This window comes from Xiphophorus hellerii, chromosome 7 (assembly GCF_003331165.1).
Source record: "Xiphophorus hellerii strain 12219 chromosome 7, Xiphophorus_hellerii-4.1, whole genome shotgun sequence".
Lineage (NCBI taxonomy): Eukaryota > Metazoa > Chordata > Actinopteri > Cyprinodontiformes > Poeciliidae > Xiphophorus > Xiphophorus hellerii.
This window is the reverse complement of record NC_045678.1, coordinates 9,387,231-9,411,763: the sequence shown is the minus strand read 5'-3', so window position 1 is coordinate 9,411,763 and position 24,533 is coordinate 9,387,231. Positions and strand designations below refer to the sequence as shown.

General features: G+C 36.1%; 2 protein-coding genes and 1 long non-coding RNA gene across 5 annotated transcripts in view; 2 read left to right on the top strand and 1 right to left on the bottom strand.

Moving 5' to 3' along the window:
* Positions 1–1,833: 1,833 nt before the first annotated feature.
* The window catches only part of LOC116723410 (CD209 antigen-like protein C), an 85,758-nt gene continuing 63,058 nt past the window's right edge, over positions 1,834–24,533 (bottom strand). The window contains exons 4-7 of the mRNA XM_032568269.1: positions 6,605–6,859; positions 6,204–6,346; positions 3,636–3,736; positions 1,834–2,702 (exon numbers count right to left, since the gene is read on the bottom strand). Coding sequence (XP_032424160.1) covers positions 2,558–2,702; positions 3,636–3,736; positions 6,204–6,346; positions 6,605–6,859 — 644 coding nt within the window. The 3' untranslated portion in view covers positions 1,834–2,557. The remainder of the gene's footprint in view (positions 2,703–3,635; positions 3,737–6,203; positions 6,347–6,604; positions 6,860–24,533) is intronic.
* LOC116723415 (uncharacterized) lies at positions 12,171–12,718 on the top strand. Its single transcript, XR_004339976.1, has 2 exons — positions 12,171–12,255; positions 12,407–12,718. It is a non-coding gene; the product is annotated as an uncharacterized LOC116723415 (long non-coding RNA).
* On the top strand, positions 16,883–22,186 carry LOC116723411 (CD209 antigen-like protein C). 3 transcript variants are annotated; one of them, XM_032568272.1, is made up of 6 exons: positions 16,883–17,053; positions 17,147–17,248; positions 17,479–17,610; positions 17,908–18,050; positions 18,750–18,853; positions 20,900–22,186. In XM_032568272.1, exons 1-6 carry the CDS (start codon positions 16,984–16,986, stop codon positions 21,054–21,056), a joined length of 708 nt encoding a protein of 235 aa, XP_032424163.1. In that variant the 5' UTR covers positions 16,883–16,983; the 3' UTR covers positions 21,057–22,186. The 3 variants fall into 3 exon arrangements, with proteins under 3 accessions (XP_032424163.1, XP_032424164.1, XP_032424162.1); XM_032568273.1 differs by having other exon boundaries at positions 17,446–17,610; positions 17,989–18,050; XM_032568271.1 differs by having other exon boundaries at positions 17,446–17,610.

Genomic DNA, 24,533 nt, shown 5'->3' with positions numbered 1-24,533 from the left:
ATAATAGAATTAGAGTGTAATGGGCAAATAGACTATGAAAGACGGAAATATAACAAGGTGCTGGCTTTGTGTTGTCTATTATTTTACACTATAACATACTGTATATCAGTGTTTCCTAACCCTGGTCCTCAAGGACACACTGCCCTGCATGTTTTAGGTCCTTGCTTCAGCAGGTTATTTCAATAGACAGGTATAGTAAACCAGGGAAATATCTAAAACATGCAGGGCAGTGTGCTTTGAGGACCAGGATTAGGAAATACTATTGTATTAAAAAAAACATTAATGATATAATATATAAACATTTTATAAAAAATAAGAAATCATAATATTCCTCTATGGGAAGTTGCTCTTTCCAATGGCATATTTCATTAGGGACTCAGAACCTTAAATATGCTAAAGGAAATTAACATCCAAATTTGAAAAAATTAAAATTGGGAGCTTTAATGTGGATGAGCATTAGCTGTCTTAAATAAAGGTTTTCTTTAAGTTTACAGAACATCAATTCAAGACTATCTGGACTCTTTTAAATAGTTTCAGAACCTGTTCATGCAGGTTTTAGCAGCCTTGTGAGTCCCTGGCAGATCAGGGACACTCCGGCCTGCTGGAGACCGTTTTATTGTGATATCCCTAGGAGTGTCAAACTCCCGTCCTCAAGGGCCACTGTTCTGCAACTTTTAGATGTGACTCTGCTGCACCACACCTGAATAGAATAATTAGGTCATTAAGGCTCTGGAGAACTGATCTACACAAGGAGGAGGCAATTAAACCATTTCATTCCAGTGTTTTGTATCTGTGGCACATCTAAAAACTGCAGGACACACCGGTCCTTGAGGTCTGGAGTTTGACAGTGAGCCCCTGTTAAGTTAAAAGTGCTCACTGTGTTCAATACGCCCTCTGGTGGCAAACTGCTGCAACTACAGCTTAATGCCTCCCTCAGTACCAACAAGACAAGAGACAGTCAAGCAACAAACAATGTTTTCTGTTGGTTAAAATTTAAATTTTCTGATAAATGTGATCCATCTGGACCTTTTCGCTACCTAACAACAAAAACAAATGCATTAGGAGATCCGAACAAATTATCTAGATAATTTAAAAAAAAATGTTTTTATGTTCTTTTTTTGATGCATGTCTCATTTCCAAGCAGAAAAGCACTTCTTCATTTAATTAAAAATAATTTTAAATCTAAATCTGCTGGGCTAATAATTTGTAGGTTAACTGTATGTGACACAAATAGATAAGTGCCAATTAATGCGTAAAAGAACAAGGCCAAACATGTTGAAAAACTAGAGTTAAGGTGTAAAAAACAATCAAGAACCTATACAGTACATGACTGTAGAGTCAGTGACCCGATGGAAGTGGTTGGGCTTCTTCAGATAGAAATCTATCAAAGGAAAGATGTGCTTTCACCTCAACTGCATATTAAATTTAAAACCTAAAAAGACATACTAACAAAATTATCTGGTTTGCTGAAGGAGATTCTCACAGACCTATGAGACAGTTTGTGGTTATTTTCATAAATTAAACTATTCATAAATATTCATAAATAACTTTGCTTGGTTTTAGACGCAACGTGAGACAGACGCTTGCATCTCAGAGCTCAATTTATGTTCCTTATTTTAACCATCTATGGTCAAAAAAGAGAGAAAGAGTGAGTGTGCGGTGGTGGAGGTGTAAAGAGCGACCCAAATATGGAGGCCTTAGTCCTCGGCCGCTGAGGACTAACATGCAAAGATGGTGGGAGGAAGTCAGACAACCGGAAGAGCACAAAAAAATGACACTCCAGAATCTGCAAGTTTATTATTGCCTTTAAAAGCCACAAGGCATTTCAACGTATGTAAATGTGAGTCACTCAGACTGTGTGGACAGGAATGTGTTCATATTCACTAAGATGAACTGCTGCGCTCCACTCAGAGATGAGTCTTATTGTGGGCATTGATGCAGTTTGTATGCTGTCTAATTACAAGAGAAGAAGAAAATATTGAATGACATAATTTCTCACCAAACACACAATACATTTTTTTGTCCTCGTGGTTCCTGAGAAATAATCCAAAGGGGTCAACGAGATTTCTCCACACTGTATTTCTTATAAACAATTGTCTTGTTATTTTTCTTCTCATGATCAGTTGATTTTCTTTATTTGCTCTTCTATCACCACCATTTAAATGGTAGCTGTACTTTCATATCGTCCACACTCTGCTAGATGTTACAGATGACAGGATTTATTTCAACAGGTTTTGTGATGAAGCAGGCAGTATATTGACAGAAACAATAGGCTGTAGATCCATATTTAAGAAGGTTTTATTGTGAAAGAAATTACAATTAAATCTAATCTGCAAATTGATAATCTTTTTTTCTTTTTAGAGGCACTGTGTCTATAGAGTAATTTTTTATTTTATTTTTGCCATAATTCAAGAGCACACATTTTCAGTCTGAAATTCCCCCATGTGTATCTTTAACACACAGTACTAAAGCATTTTCAGGTATCTGCAGTGGAGTACAAAGCATAAAGCTTAAACTTAGCCTCAATTGGAAAGCAATAACTAATATTTACCGATCATTACATTGGAGCCTTTTCACAGATCCATTGTATATTAGCATCACATTTATCATCATTCCATGTCTTGCTGTTTCCCCAGATCTGTACACAATCCTCCTTTCCACCAGAATTATCAGGCTGGCCCTCTCCCCAGAATTTTTTAAGTCTGTAAACAAGAGAGTTATTTCACAGATTATATTTCATGACAAACAGAAACAAAATGTCAGCTTATAAGTTGTGATGTTCTACATTGCAAGTGGATATAAAGTAGCCGGCTTTGGACTCCAGAAGATAAATAAATGATTTACAGGGTTTGCATTAGCACAACTTCCCATATTTTAAGGATTCAATTTCTTTACTTTTGAAAGAGAAACAAAGTTGTTGTTCAAAATAAATGCAGTGTTTCCAAAAAGTCTGTTTATTATCACAATTTTCCATTTTCTTGATTATTTCAGGTTTTTTTCTTTACAAAGAAATTTATTTGGCCTGGTGCTTCTGTTTAGCTGTGACACCTTCCTGGAATGAGCATCAGCTGAGCTGTTGCTGCCAAAAACTAAACATTAGATCTCTATAGATAATGCTGCATTTGTCAATATCAAATTTGTATTTCTGGGTTTAACCCTTACAGTAGAGTTTTAGGGCCAGGATAAGAAAAAAAGAGAAATAAAATGATGAAAATAAAGCCAAATATTATGAGAAGAGACATAGTATTACTAGAATAAAGTCATAATATTACAAGAAAATAGTCGTATTAATAAAGACGTAATATTATCAGAAAGTCGTAGCTACTTGAGAATAAAGTCGTATTATTACCAGAACAAAGTTGTAATATTGTGGTAACATTTAAAGCCCTTATGGCCTTTTGTTCTGCCTCACAGTTTGACTCTGCTCTTGATTGGCTCTAATCAATTTAGATTAATTATATTTGGGAGGTTCATTGCTCCTTTAGTGTTTTTATTTTGGGTTGTTTAGAATTCGATTTAGATCGACTTGTTTGATTATTTTTGTTTAATTGCTAGGGCGCCTTGGTACAAACTAAAGTAAAGCGATCCCATTCTGGTTCATAGTCAGGAACAATATAAAAAGAGGAAAAACTTACCCAGAACTCAGAGCAGTGCCATCAACCCACTTCCAGGATCCCTCTGTTTCTTTTCTCAAACCAATCCATGCTGACCTCTCAGTAAGGGCAACAACAAATTTCTGTCAAAGAACATAAAAGAATATTGCTTTTAGACTTAAATCACAACACAGTGTGTGCATATTATGATTTTAATCCAGAAATATTGATCACTTTGAAAACTATAGCTGTCTTAAGATCCTTCCTCTCCTTCCCCCTCCAAAAGAAACAATTTTCATGCAATTGCAGTATTTGGTAGCTTTCTATTTGAGATTAATATTTCTAAATGCTTACACTCCAGACACACTATATCAAGCTATATGATGGAGTCTTTAGTGTAGTTCCACATATAAGTGTGTTATATGTGGAAAAATGAAGCATTTGAAACATCAAGGCATTATCTTGTTAATTGCTCCCTTATGGATTTTATGTTTAAATATTTTAGATCAGCCATGTTGGGACCCAGCCACGAAGGAATTAAGTGTATAGAGTTAACAAACACACTGGTATAAAGACTGCATGTCTACATCCAATCTCTCTGAAAATGAAGGCATTGCAACTTCAAAGTAACCCTTGTTGTTTGTTCTATGGGTATTTTTTCTTTCATCTCATCTCGCTAACCTGTAAAACATATTAAAATCTGTTACGATTCTAAGCTATTTTACAAAGGTAGCTCCATGCTCCAGTACTTCAAAACTTAGCTTAAACATTCATAGTTCACATTGAACTGTGACATCATTGCATGACTTTGTTCATTTTTACTTTGTATTTTGGGTGAATGATTCTAACATAGTGATTTTGTTGATTAAAGGTTTTTAACAGGAAGATTGAAATGTTGTTGAATAAACTCTTACATTTTGGAGAAACGTTGTTTATTCCAGACACATGTGAAGAGTTTGAAAACATCATTGAAGAAATGTAATCATTCATGTATTAAATGCAATACCTAAGCCTCAGTAGGCAGGCATTCATAATAAATAACAGAGACTGAAAACTATTTCCTGAAAACAATGTCCTGATGATCAGGAATTGTCCAGACTTAAGTTTACCCTAACCCTATTCACCAATTGGTGATTTTGGTCTAGATGACTATTATTGTCTATAATTAGCTTTGGTAGTTATTAATTCTTGTACATAGCAAACCAAACGAAAACAGAAAACTAACCTCAGACAAAGCTAACCTGGGAAAATCTGTACAGTATTGTAGCAACACTAGAGTGGAAAAACTCCCCTTTAACAGGAAGAAACCTCCAGCAGAACCAGAACCTGGCTCAGTACAAGTGCCTACATCTGCCACGACTGACTGGAGGTTTGAGAAGACGGAACAGATAAACAAAAACAAAAAAAAAGACACAGAAGAACTGATGTAGGATTATTTTCACTGTTCATGAAAGTAAAAAGTTAATGGCAGAGGAAAAAGAGAACGACTAGGTGACGGGTCACATCATCTCAGCTGAGATTCTCCTCCAGGAAGGAAAGTTTCAGTACAGCAGTAATGTGTTTTATCTTACAACATATTACAATAAAAAGCCAAAAAAAAGAGAAACTTTTTCTATTGATAAAAAGAAAAACAAAGTAAACATAATTCACCTGACAAATAAAACAAAGTCTAATTTTAATCAATAGCTTTAAAAAAAAAAAGTCAAAATCCTATTTTAAAATAAAAGTAACCACTTCAACTACCCTGGCATCTTAAATATCAGTTCACAAGCAATTTCCACACTTCTGTGTTTAACAAAAAAAAAAAAAGTTAAACTTTTATCTACCATAAGTGTTGGTTAAGAAAACCCAACCTCAACATGACAAATTGTGGCTGATTTAATTTGCAGAAAATTGCACAACCAGTTTTTAGTTTTAAAGACTCACTGTTTTCTCACACAGGGCAAGATGTGTTTACACAGCTTTGTCTCTTCATAAATTAAAAAAGTTTGTATCTACCCAGTTTATCTTTGATACTATTGTTTTGGCAAGTAATCAAAACAGAAAAAAGTGAACTAATTCAGTACATCTGTCTACAATAGGCATTGTAGCAGTATTGCACTGTAATAGGCATTGTAGACAGAGGTACTGCTTCATGTGGAACACATTTAAAATATGCAATTAAGTTGGAAATGTCTGTAGATTGTATTCAAATTCTAGAAACAGTATGGAAACATTTTGTAGCACAATCTTAATATTGGAGTTTGCATGTTCTCCCTGTGCATGCGTGGGTTCTCTCTGGGTACTCCGGCTTCCTCCCACAGTCCAAAAACATAATTGTTCTCTCTAAATTCTCCCTAGGTGTGAGTGTGTGGGTGTGTGTGTGTGTGTGTGTGTGCGTGGTTGTGTGTCCTGTCTGTCTCTGTGTTGCCCTGTGACAGACTGGCTTCCTGTCCAGGGTGACCCCCGCCTCTCGCCCAGAATGTTAGCTGGAGATAGACACCAGCACCTCCCGACCCCACTAGGGACCAGGGTGTTAGAAAATGGATGGATCTTTATATTAAAGCAAATAGGAAAGTATGAATCTCATTCGCAAACATAAATGAATCTCACACTGAAAGATCACGTCACCTGTTCATCATCGTCATTTATCACCACCAGATCTCCTCCTCTGTTCCTGCAGTCTTCTCTGGCTTTATTCCAGGAACCAGATGTTGTAGAGAGGAAATAACAAGAACACCTGAACATCCTCCATCCTGCAGGACAGATTTTGTCTAAAACAGCGAAAAAAATAATTAGCTTCATTTAAAAAAACAAAAAAACTTTACTAATTATTTTTGTTATTGTTAGAAGAAAACAATGTTTTCAAAATCATTTAGATTTTACAATGCAATTTTGCTTCATCACTCATTTCACTAGTCACTAAAATATGAACAAGTAGATCATTTAAAACCAACTTAAACCAATGTCTACATTATAAGGATTTTAAGTCTCTATAAATAAGCTGTTCACACAAACACTTAAGGACTTACTTGACAAACTCTGAAGCCTGGTCACTTCATTAGACAATTCTGTGAGTTTTGCATTCAGACTGTTTTTTTCCTTAGTCAGAGCAGAAAGCTGGTCTTTGCTGGACTGGAGACTATCAGTCAGATTGACTTTGATGCGATTCAATTGGTCTCTTTCTTTAGTCATGGCAGAAAACTGGTCATTGCTGGACTGGAGACGATCAGTCAGATTGTCTTTCGTATCAGAGAGACCTGCTGCCGAGCTGGATACTGCATGAGCTGAAATAATGTAAGGTAAAATATATCAGAAATGCAAAACATGTTCGTTTAAGCCTGATAAAATATGTTTACTTGTTTAAAAAATGGTCAACAGACTAAGACTTATACAACTCTGAATTTTGATAACATTGATAAAAATTTTTTTCTGATTTATAAGTAGGGCAATCATTTTCAGAGGGTTTTGTCACAGAAACAAAATTAATCTAACAGAGATCTTGCTAAAACTTTTATTTAGTTCCAAGGAAATACAGTGACTTGGAAAATAAAACTTTGGCTTATTTAGTGGGAAGAATTAACTAATAATGAAGGTTTCAGAGATGTTTTTTTTTTCTACTTTCCACCGAAACTCCTTTGAACCGGGTTTGATTGAGGGACAGAGGTACTAATTAACCAGAGATGGGGGAAAGTCCCTATAGAGAGCTGGATGGTAGGCACTGTGTAAGTGGCCGAAAATATATAAAAGGAGAATTGTATGTGTTAAGTTTCACTTCTTTTTGTATCTCTCTCTCTCACACACACTGATCTCTGAGACTTACTCTAATTTTCTAAATAAAATATCTAAAGACAAATGTGCATTTCTTCGAGTCAGTGTATCTCCCTTCATCAAAACTAAAAAGAATTTTCCTAAACACTTGTAAAGTATTAATACCCTTTGAACTTTTCTATATTTTGTCACTTTACAACCACAAAAGTATTCAACCCCATTTTTTTTTCTGAGTGCAACTAATTGCCTTCAGAAGTTGCCTGATGACTCCTAACGACTGACTAGAGTCCATGTGTGTAATCTGATCTGATCTCAGGACAAATCCAGCTGCTCTGTGACGCCTCAGAGGTTAAGAGAATATTGGGGAGCAAACGGCATCATGAAGTCCAAGCAACACACAGGACAGGTCAGGGAGAAAGTTGTGGAGAAGTTTAAAGCTGATTTACACTATAAAATATTTCTCAAGTTTTGAACAGAGCACTGTTCAATCCATCATCTGGAAATAGAGAGAGTATGGCAGAACTGAAAACTTACCAAGACAAGACCGTCCACCTAAACTTACAGGCCGAACAACCAGAGCAGGAGAGCAAACAGGCTCATCTCTGATCAGTGTCCCGCCTGATCCACAGCTCAAGTTGGAGAATCTGTCCACAGGACAACCACTAGTCATCACAGCACAAATGTGGTTCTTATGGAAGAGTGGCAAAAAGAAAACCCTAAGAAGTCCAGTTTGCAGTTGGAAGATGATGTTTTGGTCAGATGAGACCAAAATTTAACTTTTTAGCCAAAATGCGAAACAATGTGTGATGGAGAACTATCACTGCACATCACTCTGCTTGTTTATGTATATAATATAATAAACTATGGAAAAATTCAAGGGGCATGAATTATTTTGCAAGCCATTGTGTTGTTGTGATAGTATTCATTTATAAAATTATTCCTTCTCTTTATTTCAAGCCATGTTTCATGCCTTAAGAAATAAAACAAAGCAGGGTGATGAGAGATAAATGTATGACAGCAAAACTCACTGTGGAAACCAAGGCTGATGAGTCCAATAAGGAGGCCAACATTCAGGATCCCCAGAAAGATAATAATACCCACATAGATCCTCTTCTGAGAGCTGCTAGAACCTTTAGACAATTTATTTCAATACCATTAATTTCTCCTGGGTAATATTGAGAAAATAAATTTGTCCTTTTCTTTCCTAGATCATCCTTACCTCTGTCCTTTACAACTGAAATGTTGCAGAAAGAATCATTAGCATAGATTTCCTCCATTGGTTCGTCTGTCTTATCTGCAGCAAAAACAGAACTACATGAACACTGTGAAAATTGTCTTTTCATGAGGAAGTTGCAAGGTTTTAGAATGCTGAACAGTTTAAACCAAATATTGTTTTTGAGAGCAATACCTGAATCATCTTCCAACCTTATTGGTTTACTTGTGGATAATTTAGATGTTTAATGCTTAAATTGCACAGAAAGCACCGAGTGGTGCCTTTAAATTAGATAGATTGCTTCCCAACAACATGTACACTACATTTTCTGTGAAATAATTTTCTAGCAACATTGCAAAACAAGCTTGTCAATTTAGCATTTTTTAAAATAACTTCTAAAATTCACATCTAGAATTTTAAGGCCATTCCTCTTATAATAAAATATATTGATATAAAACAGTTTATACCACATAACTTCAAAGAAAATGCTAACTTGACAGTTCTTGAACCAATTAAGAAATGTTTTTTTATCCAGGCTGCTCCTTCTAGTAAATGACATATGAGTCCTATGGAAGAGACACTTAGGACGTATTTCTGACATCATAGCTTAAATTTCTCTCTGGATTACACTGTCTGACTGTCACACAACTGTTATTGTTAGATTTCAGTTTGCAGAGTACCCAAGTGTAGAGATTGACTGTGGCAAAATTTAATACTTTAATAAAATAATGAATTACTTACAACAATTAAAGCTGGTCAAGTCGAAGGAGGCAGGCAGAAAGCAGAAGAGTCCAGTGGAGAATAATGACAACAGATAAACTTTTATACCGAGGTAGAGGTGGAACTGACAGAGTAATCAGATGAGCTAATCAGACAAAAAAGAGGAACAACTGTTGCAGAATGCAGATTGGGTAAACTGAGGAACGGAGACTAATTAACACAAGAGTGTTGAATACAAACCCAAAGACACAACAACAACAACAACAACAAAAGAGTTCAAATGGGTGACCTGGTGGTCGTCCAAGGGAACTGTGAGGATTTAGGTTTGTGTTGTTTTCTAGTTAATTTAGTTCTTGTGCCCCTGATTGTTCCCACCTGTGTCTCATGTTCCCTGATTAGCCCTTTTGTATTTAATCCCACCTGTGTCTGTGTTTCCACATGGGGTACTTGTCATTGGCTTTTGTCGTGTCTGTGCCTTGTTAGTGTCCAGTGCTACCAGTGTCTGAGTTTCTGGCTTCTTTACTCACCTATGCTGCCTGGACTTCTGTATTTAGTGAGATTCATCATTAAACCACCATTTTCTCCACATCATGGGTCTACTGCATCATCCTCACCACCAAAACCACCAATTCATGTCTGGAACAAAGAGATCTCAAAATAACCTTCTGGACATTCAGGGGCTTTAGAAGAAGAAGTTATAGAAGATGACCAACATCCCGGGAGCACTGGACGTTTGTAGGGTGGGAGTGAAATCCTGTAGGCTAACGGTGGTGGTGAAGAAACCTAAGATATTCCCAACAGAGGAACCCTAAAGACCAAACAGAAGAACTTGTGGAGAAACTTATCAAGTTGTCAACTCCAAGGCATAGAAAATCCACAGAAAAACTTGTCAGGAGATCAACTGAGGAGCTCCGGAGACTGGAAAACAAAGAGAAGTCCTGGAGAGTGGTCTTGGTACCCATGAAAGATCGGAGGAGCCTTTGAGAATCTCTTAGCCGCCGGATAAACCCTTGGAATATCTATGTTGATCAAGCACACAGCAGTCTCAGTAGGCTTGGTACAATGGTTAGAGCGAGCAGCCCGTTCGTCGAATCCTGTCCTCTGTACCTTTGCTTTATGTATTTTCCCTCTTCTCTTTGCAAGAACTTTTTTTTTTTTTTAAAAAAGAAGAAAATTGTGTTACGACGCAGCTAAACTTAAAATAACTTCTTTTTCAGTTCACATGTAGAAGTTTAAGGCCATTCCTCTTATAATAAAAATAGATTGATATAAAACAGTTTATTCCAGTTCTTGAACCAATTAAGAAATGTTTTTTATCCAGGCTGCTCCTTCCAGTAAATGACATATGAGTCCTATGGAAGAGACACTTAGGACGTATTTCTGACATCATAGCTTAAATTTCTTTGTCAGTTTCAATGCCATAAATCCTTGATTTATAACACAGACCATAGATCTAGAATTTAACATTTGTTTACTGAGAATGAGAAAACTACTACATTTGACAGTTTCAGTAGAAATTAATTAAAAGATTCATTCTGAATTCGTCATCTTCAAATTGCATTAAAGTTGGTCAAAGCCTGTAAAGTCACAGGTTAAAGTGGACATCGTTCACTGGTCATTTCAAAATCTTTTTTTCAAAGTTTATGACCAAAATAGCCTTCACATTTTCTATTGAACAACGACCATTAATCTCAATACCATAGTATTTAAATATTTCAAATTGACCTTTAATTCAGTTATTGAAAAACTCCTCTGAAGGAGAGCCAAAATACTCCGTGCAGCAGGGGACCTTCTGCTTCACTCTGAACATTTTCACTGCACATTTATGGCCAAGCAGACGCATTAAATATGTCAGACAGTTAAACGTCAATATGTGGAGTACATGTACGGTCAGACATGTTGGGTTTTTTTTTGCAAAATAAAGAGACAGCAATGGGCATGAACCGCTTGCAACGTTTACTGTGTTACACAACACTAGCAGAGGTGAGGCACAGACCAGCCTAACTTTGCACTTCTTTCTTGTATTTGAACAAGCAATGGGTAAATTAAGCTATTTTGACCATAAAAATGTTGGAAAATCAGAAAAATGTATAGAAATCAAGTATACATGCTTCATCACTTCATGAGGCTTAATTTGAACATGCCCTGCAGGCAAGAATTCACACCTCTTGAAATGTTCAACATTTTTGTCCTGTTAAAGCATAAATGTCAGAGTTTGGGGCGTTAGTGTCATTGACACTTACAAGAAGTAGCACATGACTGTGAAGTGTTAGTGAAGTGATGCATGGTTTGCTCATTTCTTTGCAACTAAATCTTAAAAGAGCAGCATAGCTACGTTTGTATTCTGAGTTGATACTTTGTAGAGCCAATCGTTTGCTCCAATTACAGCTGCAGGTCTTTTGAGGTACATCTATCAGATTTAGACAATTATAGACAGAAAACTACACAAGTGTATTGCTGACCAGTCTGCTGTGTTCCTTGTTTGTTTACTAAATGTCCTAAAAACTACTGAGATTGAATTACACAAAGGCTGAGGGTTATGAGAGTATTAGGGGCTAAACTGTTTAGTTGTTGTTTTTTTATCTTTGACAACCAAGTATCATTTCCCTTTTACTTAACAATACATTGTGTATAAGATGAAGACCAGAAACTAAGGCTATTGTAGTGTATTAAAGTCAGTCAGTTTGGTCTGGTCTTAAAAATGAGTAAAAATAAGTAAATAAATAAATAAAAAGGGGGGGAATGTGAAAAAAACCCCCCAGAAACAAATAAGGTTTGCTCATATGTTTTACATAGACTTATTTATAGGCAGTATTTAGCATACAATTTATAAAAGTTTCATACACATTACATAGTTTTATGCCTTATTTGACAGACATTCCTTGCTGCACTCATCAAGAAGGAAGTTTGGATTGGTTTAAATGATAAAGAAACTGAGGGTTCCTGGAAATGGGTTGATGGAACCTCCCTGGAGTTCAAGTAAGTGATTAGTTATTTGATTCAGTGCTGAGAGGCACAAACAGAGACATGTGGTTTGACTTCTGTGCTTTAAAGCACAATCTCAGCTGTATGTTTGTGTCTGTTGTTGCGCCGTATGAAACGTGGTCTAATTCTGTCACAAATTTAACAGGAACTAGCATGACTCTCAGCCTGATAATGGTGGGACAAGTGGAAGATGGGGCGAGGAGGACTGTGCACATGTCAATAACAACGACAAAGCGTCTTGGAATGATTTTTCATGTGATGGTGATAAACACTGGATCTGTGAAAAAGTGCTGAAATTGGGTGTTTGAAAAAAAAGGTCTCTAAATATAATGTTTTATATTTTATTCTTGAGTTTTAAGTATTCCATCTCTAAAAACAAAGCTTTTATAAAGTGCTTTAATAGTCCTGCTTCTAGTTACAACGATTTTAAATATTACAATAAACTCTATTTTCTGCTTTCTGCCTGGTCACTGTTTATTACAATTTCCAATGTTAAAAATAAAGAGGCGATTCGTACACAGTAACCCACCTGCAGTATTAACTGGTGTCTGTGTGTGATTGAATGCGTCAGCTAGACAGCTTTATGTGAAATTAAGTGAGTGTAATTTGCCAGGTAAAGCAACATCGCAGAGGAAGTATTCAAATTATTTCACAGTTTGACAGAGAGCAGAGACTGCCATCTGCTGGAGACTGTAGTGACTGCACCGAGGACGTGACATGAAAACTGATGCATGGCTTGATGCTACTGGAGATGTAAATAAACCTAAAGAAAATTATGACTTTATGCAGAAAAAATTATTCAGACTGTGTCAGTTGGTGGTTTAGTAGTTGTAATATTAACTAATTTATTAATATTCGAGGATTACCTCACTGATTTCAAAGATTTGATTTCCTTAACAGCAATACTGTTAAGGAAGTGAAACATAAACATGTTTTTGTGTAGATAATGTGCTGTTATTCTGTCTAACCCAGACTGTAGTTTGTCTTAACATGCCCTGTATCTAGATTAACTCAGTAAATGAAGTACAAAATTCTTGCTTATGACTTCATACTCTTTAAAAGTCTAGAAAAGAAATCCAAACATGATTTAAGCGGCAAATGAATAAGAACATTTTTAGGAGTTGAAATACCAATTCTAATTTATATTTTTATGACATACAAAGATAGAGTTGGACTTTGGTAGACAGGAAATTCCTGACAGTATATCTGCATTTAGTACTTTAGGATAAATTAATATTTTATCAAGACTTTCCCCAGTGTATTATAAGCCTGGCGGGCCACCAGGCTTTACTTGCGCCTCCACCAGGCTAAGCATTGTTAGTTTTATTTATTGTAATGGTTTTTAAGACTTTATTGTTGGTGTTTAGGGATTGTTGATAATGTCTTCCAATAGTACATATCACTTAGCGATATTTTCAAATTTCCTCTCAACTTTAAACATTTTTTAATTCAAAAACACGGGACGAATGCCCTAGCTTCATTACCACCAGGCTTAGCTAGTTTTATGGGGGAAACCCCAATATCCTCGTCTGCAGCTTCCATTCTTCAGCTTACGACGTGGGGTCTGGATTGGGGCGATTTGCCAACTCTTCTCATATGTTGCTGTGTCTTTCTGCCTCCTTAGAGGGCTTGTTGACTGAAAGGCCTCCCAAAGGCAGGGAACACAAAGAGGAGTCTTGGGAGCAGGTTGTTGGATGCACTACTTCCAACGACTCAGTTGTTGTTGAATCATTGTCCTCCATGATGTGTGGGTTGTGTCTACATAGTGACACATTACTTTCTCTGGTCAGGTCAGAATGAACTTTGGATGCAGATCCACAACACTCCTCATTCGCACCAAAAGTACATGTGCAGTTTGAACAGTTCACCTAAAGACTTGCTAAATAAATGGAATCCCTACTGGACGGGTCGTCATTGTAGTTCCTGCTTACACACATCATCCTTCTTAAAAATCACACACTACACCTGCTCAGCAGAGACGCAGACAGCTCTTTTAATGGTCAGGTCTAAGTTAGGGATCTCGGCACAGAAATTACACACAAAAAAAATACACACATCCAAATTATAGACAGCCAAAATATACCACAATAGAAAAGGATGTAGTTGGTTTTGGACCCTAGAAGACAGAAATGGTTATTGATGTTTACCATAAACACAACAACTTCCCATATTTTAAATACAGTTTATCTACTGTTGATAGCGGTGTTCAAAGTAAAAACGGTGAACACAAACACAACTCAGAGTCTCACATTATGGATGTCAAAGACTGACAATCATAAACACATGAAACACAGAAATAATTATGAAGCTATAGTTTCTTTGTTAATGTGTTATTCAGTTTAAAAATATATGATTTTCTCATCAGGGAAGGTTAATCTGAGATGGTCTGGTATATTTTACTGAGCAGAGCGATTCTCCAAACCTCAAGGTGGAAAATGTTTTGCATTCAAACTCCATCACTGCCGTCCTGTGACATCACAGTATATCGTTTGTGTCTTTACGCTTTTATGCTGCAGCACACCTCTGCTTGCAACGAGAAAAAGATTAACTAAAATTTCTATAAATAAAATTCTGATGGTGAATCATGGAAATGACGTGATTGTGTGAAGTACATTTATGTGTTATAAATGTACTTCACACAATCTTATCTATGTGTGACCTTGGGGGTATAGTTTCTGTTATGTGTGGAGAACCTTAAATCCTCTTTTTACCAGATCACACAGATACGTTTGTAAGAATTATCAGAGGCACTGTTGCAAATTAAATACAGTTTATTGATTTGATAAGTTCCTTTGGACAGAGATAGTTTATTTTATTATACAAAATTGACCACATTACAAGCAAAAGTCTATGCTGGCCCTGGAAACCTCAAAGCTAAGAGACAATTAAACCCAATAAAACAACAGACTGTTTGGGGGATGAATAATAATAAAGAAAACACAAATACAACTAAATGCACCTAAGTGTTCCCCAACAAAAACACACTCACACAAAAAGCCCTGGTGATACAGCAAAGGAAAGAAAAACTCCCCTTCCACTAGTCTCCTCAATCTGAATAAAATAGCTTGGGACCCAGGGACAGCATAGGTCCTTATTTTTAGTGTTTAAAACAAGCCAGAAGGCTAGGCAATAAAAACTCCCATTCCTTCAACAAAACTAGCAAAAAGAAAATACTTTTAATCAATAATAACTAACCCAAAAAAAAGGAAAGAAATTCTAAACTAAAACAAAAACTGAAACTGAAACAGTAGCAGGCCAACCTACACATAAGACATCAAATTAGATAAGCACCTTAAGTAGTCAGATAATTATGAGAAACTGCCTTTACCTTCTTTAAAGCAAAACCAGTCAATGGTGCTCTGTACGTCACTCACTCTAGAAGTATCTCTCCTCTGCAGCAATCATCAGTCTGGGATCTGATCTCCTCAGCGATCTACCTGCTTTTCAATGAAACTGCTGATTACCTGTCTGGCTAACGAACCAGCTGCACTCTGTTACAGCGTCGTCCATATATGGTCAAAAGGAAGAATGCGCAACACTATACTTCCGGGACAAAATGCCCCGGCTACATATGTCTGTGGCAATGTATTTTAAGGAAGCTGTGTGATTGAAGTGTTACTTTCAGTTTGGAGGTTCTTCAGGGACTTGTGCTCAGTCCTTTGCTCTTTAATGTACTTCATCTACTCCACATGATGCATTGCCAAACTCAGCAATCAACAACTCCTGAACTTCATTAACAATTCGACAGGAGTGGGACTCATGAGAAGTAATGATGGAAATGTGTTTAGCTGATGTGGCGTAAACAATATGCTACTTATCATCAACACACTTTGATTGTGGATTTGGCTCAACTGTGAATAAGTAAGAACAGTTTAACTTCTCCCTCCACCTTCATGATGGTTTCCTTTCAAACCATCACACCAGGCTGAACCTGGTGACAGGCAAACGCTATAATCAACAGAGAGAAACAATGGGCGAGTCTAACAAGTCTCACTTCCTTTTTCTGATGCAACTTTTAAGATATTAAAAGAAGTTTCATGTGACACTTCTCACCCCACATCAGACATTAAGTGAAAGTTGAGGCCTGGATACAAATAAAATGCTGAGTTGCTTCAGAAAACTGTTAAACATGCATTTTCTCAGCTTTTCTCCTGGACTAAACACTTTCATTCAATATATTTTATGACAGGAGGAATGACCTGACATTTCTAGATTCCAACAGGAGATGTTTTGAAAAAAATATTAAATGTAACAACAAGTTCTAACTGTTTTTTACAGTTTAGTTAGAACATTAATTTTGGTCTCTTTCATTACCACATGGTTTGTAAAGATGCAAATAAGTTGTGTTTTCTGTCTTGTTTGTTAGGTCAATTTGTGCTCGAGTTCTTTGAGTTACTACTCGAGTTGAAGTCCGATATGTTGTCTTCTGTTTTTATGTTGGCCCAATTCATTATTTTTTGAAATATTGTTTTTTAACCTTTTTTTAATATACTGTATATAAATTAAGGATCTTTTTGAAACTATTCGGTATCTCTCTGGCTGGTAGGTGTTAATCCCTCACACTAGTCTATAATCTCGCATGACTAATTTTAACTCTAAAAATATTTATCTTTCTCAGAACTTGCAACTTCCTCATGTTAAACTCAGTTTCGCATTTCTCATATACTTCTGGTTTTGCTGCAGATCAGAGAGTCTACAAAACGTTCAGCATCTGTCAAAGCAATGGAGGAAATCTATATGAATGTTCATCCTGTGAAAACTGTCTGTCAAATTCCTGTTAGAAAAAATGAAGGTAAGAACAACACGAGAAAGAGAAGCAGGTCTATATTTTGTCATTATTATGCAGCAGAAATTAATGTTATTGAAATGTATTTCCTTTGATTAGGTCCTGGCAGCTCTAAGAAGAGGCTCTATGTGGGTGTTATCATCTCTCTGGGGCTTCTGAATGTTTTCCTGCTGATTGGACTCATCAGCCTTGGTGTTTTCTGTGAGTTTTGTTGTTGCATATTTAACTTTCAAGAGTCTGTTCTTTATTTTTAAAGGCAGAAAATAAAAATTAGAGTGGTTTAATTATTCTCAGCATTAAAACCAACTTTTTAAGCTAAAGTTAAATGAATATATTTTATTAAGTTTTTCTGCTTTTCTCTAATAATATACCTTAATTACATTTAACTCATGATGCAGGCAGCTTGGCAGCACATCTCACCGACACCAAAGACAATCTGACTGATCGTCTCCAGGACAGCAATAACCAGCTTTCTGTAATGATTGAAGAAAGAGACCGTCTGAATGCAACCCTCACAGAAATGTCTAACGAGATGATCAAGCTTCAGAGTTTGTTGAAGAAAAGTAAGTCTTCAGGTGTTTGTGAGAAAACCTTATTTTCTAAAAGACAGAAGATCCTTTTCATACCAGCTTTGGTTTAAGTTCCTTCCTGCAGAGTTTCACTTATTGCTTCCTCCTCCATCTGTGGGTATTTTATGCTTTTTTAACTGTTACTAAAGACCCTGGATCCTCAAAATAATCTGTTTATAGTTCAAATCTTAGTGACTTTACAAATGGGTGATTAAGCAACATTGACTTCCTGTTACTGTCAAAATTAATAAGGAGTGTTTAAAAAAAGCTAAATATTAATTTATCTTTTAGAAAAAATCTGTCCTGCAGGATGGATGATGTTCAACTCTTCTTGTTATTTCCTCTCTACATCGTCTGGCTCCTGGAATAAAGCCAGAGAAGACTGCAGGAACAGAGGAGGAGATCTGGTGGTGATAAATGACGATGATGAACAGGTGACGTGGTCCCTCAGTGTGAGATTATTCATTTATGTTTGCAAATGAGATTCATATCTTTCTTTCATAGTTTAATGTAAATATTGTGTAACAAGATGTTTCCATATTGCCTCTATTATTTTAGTACAATCCACAAACATAATCATCGTTTTATAGTATTATAAATATTTAATACAATGAAAATACACCCAAAAAATTCAAATACGTTAATGTGAACATTTTAATTTTAAACGGCACTGTCGTCCATCAGACTTCTTCTTTTTTGCTTGTATGTCAAACATATTGATACCATATTTGGATAAACTGAGTAGATACAAATCTTAGTATTTCTGACTTCATTTATTGTGCATTGTGTCGTGTTTGGGTTTGAATTATTTAGCCCACACACTGAAACACACTGGAAGAAGATGAATGTTTAACTGTGTGCTTATGTTCTTATTTTTCCTGTAAAATAAAGAAGTGTGGAACTGGCTCAAAAGAAAAGGAAACCTTCAGATTAAAGTATAGTTAAAGTTTAAGAGGGATTCATTTTTTTATGTAGACAATTAGAAAAATTTTACTGTTTAATTTTTTAGGTGGATAAATTCTAAAACCTTTAATAGAAATGTTCTTTACCTTGGTTTTTGTCATGGCATGTTATGACATAAAACAGATAACTGCTGTACTGAAACCTTAATATTTTTTCTATAATATTGACAGAATTTTCTTTCTACAATCATCAATAAAGAAACATGGATTGGTTTGAATGATATAGAAACTGAGGGATCCTGGAAGTGGGTTGATGACACTCCGCTGAATCAACTGTGAGTTTTCCACTTTATTTCTCATTCATTGCTAAGAAAAAAAACTGGGTTTACCATTCAAAATCTCACTGAAGTGTAAAAGATTAGACAGGACTTACAGTGATTAGTGGCAGCTTTGAGACATAAAATTTCACTCAAACAATATGTAAGAGTTATTATTTCTCACATTAGGAAAATGAGTAAAACATTTGTTCTTCTGAAAAGCTCATCTTATCCAATAAGCATTTGATCCACCACTGACTTTAAAACATTTTATACAAAAAAATAAATGAAACATCTCATAACTTTATGCCCGATTTATTTTAACAATGACGCATAGAATATCAAAGAAAAACTGACAAAATTGCATAAAATGAGAAAAAAATAATAATTTGCATTTTATTGAAGGAAATAAGTATTTGACCCCCCAGTGAAACATCAGTTAATATTTGGTGACAAAACCCTTGTTGGGAAGCACAGCAGTCAGACATTTCTCGTAGTTTTTATAATGTGTGCAGAACCTTCAGGAGTAATTTTGACCCCCTCTGCAGATCATCTCCAAGTTCTTGAGGTTTTAAGGTATGTGTTTGGAAACGCGAAGCCTCAGCTCTCTCCATAGATTTTCATTTGGATTGAGGTCAGGAGACTGGCTGGGCCATTCCTTGACTTTGATATGCTTCTTCTGGAGCCACGTCTTTGTTTCCTTGGCTGTATGTTTGGGTCATTGCCGTGCTGGAAGACCCATCAATGACCCATTTTCAGTGACCTGGCAGAGGCAAGGAGGTTGTCACCCAGGATTTTGCGATACATGGCAATGTTTAACTTCCTGTCAATGCGGTGAAGTTGGCCTGTGCCCTTAGAAGAAAAACACTGCCCAAACATAATACTTCCACCACCATGCTTGACAGCAGAGATGGTGTTCTTAGGGTCATATTCTGCATTTTTCTTCCTCCAATCACTTGGAGTTGAGTTGTGGCCAAAGAGCTCAATCTTGGTCTCATCTGACCACAGTACCTTCTCCCAATCTCTCTCAGAGTCATTAATAGGTTCATTGACAAACTTGTGGTGGGCCTGGACGTGAGGCTTCATGAACAGAGAAACCTTGCGTGCACTGCAGGATTTCTCAGTGTATTACCAATGGTTTTTTTGGAGACTGTGGTAAAAGCTGTCTTGAGATCATTAATCAGCTTCCCTCATATAGTTCTTGGCTGATTTTTAATTTTTCTCATGATCAATGAGACTCCATGAGGTGATATCTTGCATGGAGCTCCAGGTCTGGGCCGATTGACAGTAATATTGTACTTCTTCCACTTCTGAATATTTGCCCCAACAGTTGTCACCTCCTCAGCCATCTTCTTACTTATGGCTCTATAGCCCATCCCAGCCTTGTGTAGGTCAACAATTTTGTCCCTGACATCTTTAGACAGCTCTTTAGTTTTGCCCATGGTGGATATGTTGGGGTGTCACTGAGTCTGTTGGCAGGTGACCTTTTATACGGGTGACAATTTGGGCAGATGATTCTAATGCAGGAAACAACTTCACCGAGATCAGGTGGTCTGTGGGAGCCAACATTAGTCATCAAATACTTATTTCCCTCAATGAAATGGTAATTATATTTTTTATTTAAATATCACTTAGTTTTTTAGACTTTTTTTTATATCCTTTCTCTCACTGCTAAAATTGAGCTACCATAAAAATCACAGACTGCTAATTTATTTGTCACAGTACAAACTTTCAACATCAGAGGGGGATCAAATATTTATTTCCTCCACTTTATCTTCATATTTATTTAGAAACTGGAAAACAAACTAAGAAACACACCAATTAATAAAAAGAATATATGAAAAAAACAGCATTTTATAACAACTGAAAGCAGCATTGTGTGTGGGATTGATTATGCTGTCAATGGCACAGTTTGTAAAATACACAATACCGTCCATTTAATGGACTCAAAAAGAGACTTCACCAAATGGCTCTACATGGCCTCCTAAAGAGCTTAAAATGTCAGATTTCTTATTTCATAACATTGTTATTTACAAGCTGTGAAATGAATTTTTTTGTTTGCAGGCTTACCAAACACTGGTCAAATACCCAGCCTGATAATGGTGGTGGAGACCCACAGTGGGGGGAAGAGGACTGTGCACATATCCAGACTAATAAGTTATGGAATGATCGTAAATGTTCTTCTTCTATGCAGTGGATCTGTGAAAAGGATCCAGTCTAAATTGGGAGTGTGTTAGGAATTGCTTTACAGTTGAGACTAAGTTTAGCTTGCTCTGCTTTATGCTTGACTGCGTTGTTGTCTGTGACTGGCCTCTGTGGTCTCTGTGAACGTCGACATGAAGGCCTGATTGTAGAGACTGCAACAACTGTGTGCACCAACACTGACACTTCAAAGGGTGGCGCTAAACACCAAATTGATGTTTAATAATAATAGTAATGATGAAAATCAGTCAACTCACGAACAGAAGAAAAAAAAATACCACAAGACTTGTTTTAAGTATAACTGTGGGGAGTTTCTATTGTTGACCCATTTGGATTATTTCTCAGGAACCACAAGGACAAAAAACTGCACTGAGTGAGGATTTGGGTTTTTCTCTGTGTTAATTTAGGTTTTTGTGTCGTTTTCATTTAATTCAGTCTCCGTGTTGTCCTGTCCACCCCTTGATTGTCCCCAGCTGTCCCTTGTTTCTCCTTATTGTCTCCCTGTGTATTTAATCCCACCTGTGTTCCTGGTTCTTGTTGGGTTCTCGTCTTGTCTGCTGTCAAGTCTGTCGTTTTGGTTTAATTATCCCAGTTGCTACCAGCTCTGAGCTTTCTTGTGTCTGCTTTTCTGTGCTGCCTGGATTTCTGGACTTTGGAATTGCATTTTCACCATTAAATCATCTTTAATTCACTCCAACATGGGTCCTCTGCGTCTGCCTCACCACCTCTCTACCACAATTCATGACAAAGACAGTAAACAAACTATATCATTCTCACCATAAGACTCATCTCTGAGTGGAGCTCAGCAGTTCATCTTAGTGAATATGAACACATTCCTGTCCACACAGTCTGAGTGACTCATATAATTTCAGGTCTAAACATTTGATCATGTGATCAATTATCATTAACTAATGTGTGTTCAGTGAACTTACAACCAGCAGAACAGCAGGTACTAAAAGCCTCTTTTGGTTACTTGACAACAAAAGCTTCCATCTGCTACGTTTACTGAACTGGTTACTGTCCATGGTGATGATGGTGTTGGAAAGTGTTGTAATGGATGATATTATCTTGAAAAGTTGGATCTGTATGTTGTATTTTATTTTCTCTTTTGTAGCTTTTTAAGGCAATTAAATAGTAAGCTTTCAGATTCTGGATGTGTCTTTTTCTGTACTCTTCAAGTTCTGGTGATCATTCAGACTTCCAAAAGAATTACAAATTTTACTGGTGAGAAAAGATTTTTGAACCACTGAGCAGCATTGAAGTTTGTTCATTCATTCGATCTTTTTCTGTTTCAGTCGATCATTTGTTCACTTGTTTCTTTCTTTTCTTCTTTCTTTCTCCATTTCCTTTGCCTGTTTATACTCATCCTATTATTCCATTTTTAGAGAACGTCTCAGAGCATCAGACAGGAAATCTATTCATTAATGAAGAAGTTTTACTGTTAAACATTCAACAGTATATACACTGTTTCATTTTTCTGTCTAATTATATTCCATTTGGAAATTACACCAAACTGTCTGAAGCAAAAGGTGGCAGTAAATAAAGTAACAAAATAAATAAACACACAAACTCAGATTTGTCAGTTCAAGGTTAGTTGCCAATCTTTATATTTTACATGAGAGGAAATGTTTATCTGGTTTATGTTTATTTCCTGTGTCTAGTTATTCTTAGTTACTCTAGTTTAATCAGTGATAATGCATTGTTGCATTCTCACTGATTAAGATCCTGCTCACATTTTTCAATCATTAACTTTTTCAACTATTTCAGGTTTTATACTAATTTCTGCTTCTGCTAATTTATGCTATTTCTTTTGCTATGTTTTAGTTTTCAGCTTTTTCAACTTTTTCAGGTTCTTAGGCTTTGTTCTGCTTTTTCTTGCATATTCTGCAGCAATCATTCTGCAGATATGCATTCTCACGGCTGTTTTGCTAGGAACAGCAATTTTTCTAGTCTAATCAAACTTTTTACGAATTCTTACGTGAAACTCAGAGAGGTTCCATCAACTCACCACCAAGATCCCTCAGTTTCTCTCAAACTAATCCAGGCGTCCTTCTTAAATTCAGAAAGAAAATTCTGTAAAATGTTGACATAAAAAGGTTTCCTTTTTGTTGTTAAACAATGCAATGTGTGTTTTTTTTAAAAATCAGTTTAATCTTAAATTGTTTTTCTAATTTGTTTGCTCCATTATCTAATTTTAAAAATTGTACCACCGATTGCCCCACATATTATAACTAAATACTCATTTAAATGCTTCAAAAGAAACTTTCACAACAAAAAAAGCAGGCTGCCTTTTTGTCAGTGGAATATCTGGTGGTTGATGGTTTTAAGTTTACATAATACTATGCAGAAAATACAAGACAACATGCCTGTTGACTGTATTACACAACGTAATAAGCATAATTTCAATTTTTCTTAGCGGTGTCCCTCTAAAATCTCTCATCACCTGCTCCTCAGGATTATTTATTACCACCAGATCTCCTCCTTCTCTTTTGCAGTCCGCTCTGCCTTCATCCCAGGAGCCATTACCTGAGATTTGGTAGGACAATTGAACTTCAGCCACCCAACAGGACACGTTGTGTCTGAAAGGAAAGAATCAAGTTCAGATCTTCTTAAATTTATATGAAGATCAATTTTTAATTTTTCTGCAAAATATTCAAACTGTTTATATTCGGACCATAATGGCTCCACCAATAGCAAACCAATAACAATTGTGTTGAAATAGATTAAATGAGATCTGTTAAAGTGTTGAGCAAAAGAGAAATATAATATGAAAAGGTTATTGACAAACAATATGTTTGTCATGTTTTTATATTAAACATATCGTCTTATTGTGATGCACATATTTCTCACATGATAAAGAAAATCTTTGCATGTTAGTATATTTATATTGAAGCACCTTGATCATTTATTGAGCAAACATCAAAAGGATGTAAGTTTTTTAAATGTAAAACATCTCTTGTATAGGAATGCCATAAATTCCTCCATACAAACACATTTTAAAGTGATTACATTTATCTTATGTGTGAGCATGCCACATAATTTGGGCAAATTTATCTTTAGATGTGTCATAGTACAACATAAAAACATAAATTCCCTATATATAATATATGTAGGGAATATACTGTATATAGGGGATATAATCCAAGAAAGAAAGTCTTCTCGTGAGGTAACTGAGTCCTTTGACATGGCCTGTTGCAGGTTTTTCAAGACAGACATTGCTTCATCGATATGGGTTTCATTGGCATCAGAAATATAAGTACAACATCATGTTCCTATCATTACACACACACCACCCTGCCTAGCTGTCAGTATGTCCAACACCATTCTGTTTTGAAGAACCATCAAATGCATTTCACTGAGTTGTTTGTTCTGTCCTTCCTCAATGTCCATGGTAAGATTTAGCAGGGTCTTTATCCTGTGTCTCAATCATCAATGTGGATTTTGCTACTCCAACCCATGGAAAAAGGGACAGTCCCCATTTTTCTGCAGTACTCCA

Bases quoted from the DNA above. Each gene is read 5' to 3' on its own strand.
- LOC116723411 (XM_032568271.1), top strand. From the start codon at position 16,984: ATGGAGGAAATCTATATGAATGTTCATCCTGTGAAAACTGTCTGTCAA. The intron at 17,249-17,445 runs GTGAGTTTTGTT...CTCATGATGCAG, and splicing joins CATCAGCCTTGGTGTTTTCT to GCAGCTTGGCAGCACATCTC. The intron at 18,051-18,749 runs GTGACGTGGTCC...TAATATTGACAG, and splicing joins TAAATGACGATGATGAACAG to AATTTTCTTTCTACAATCAT.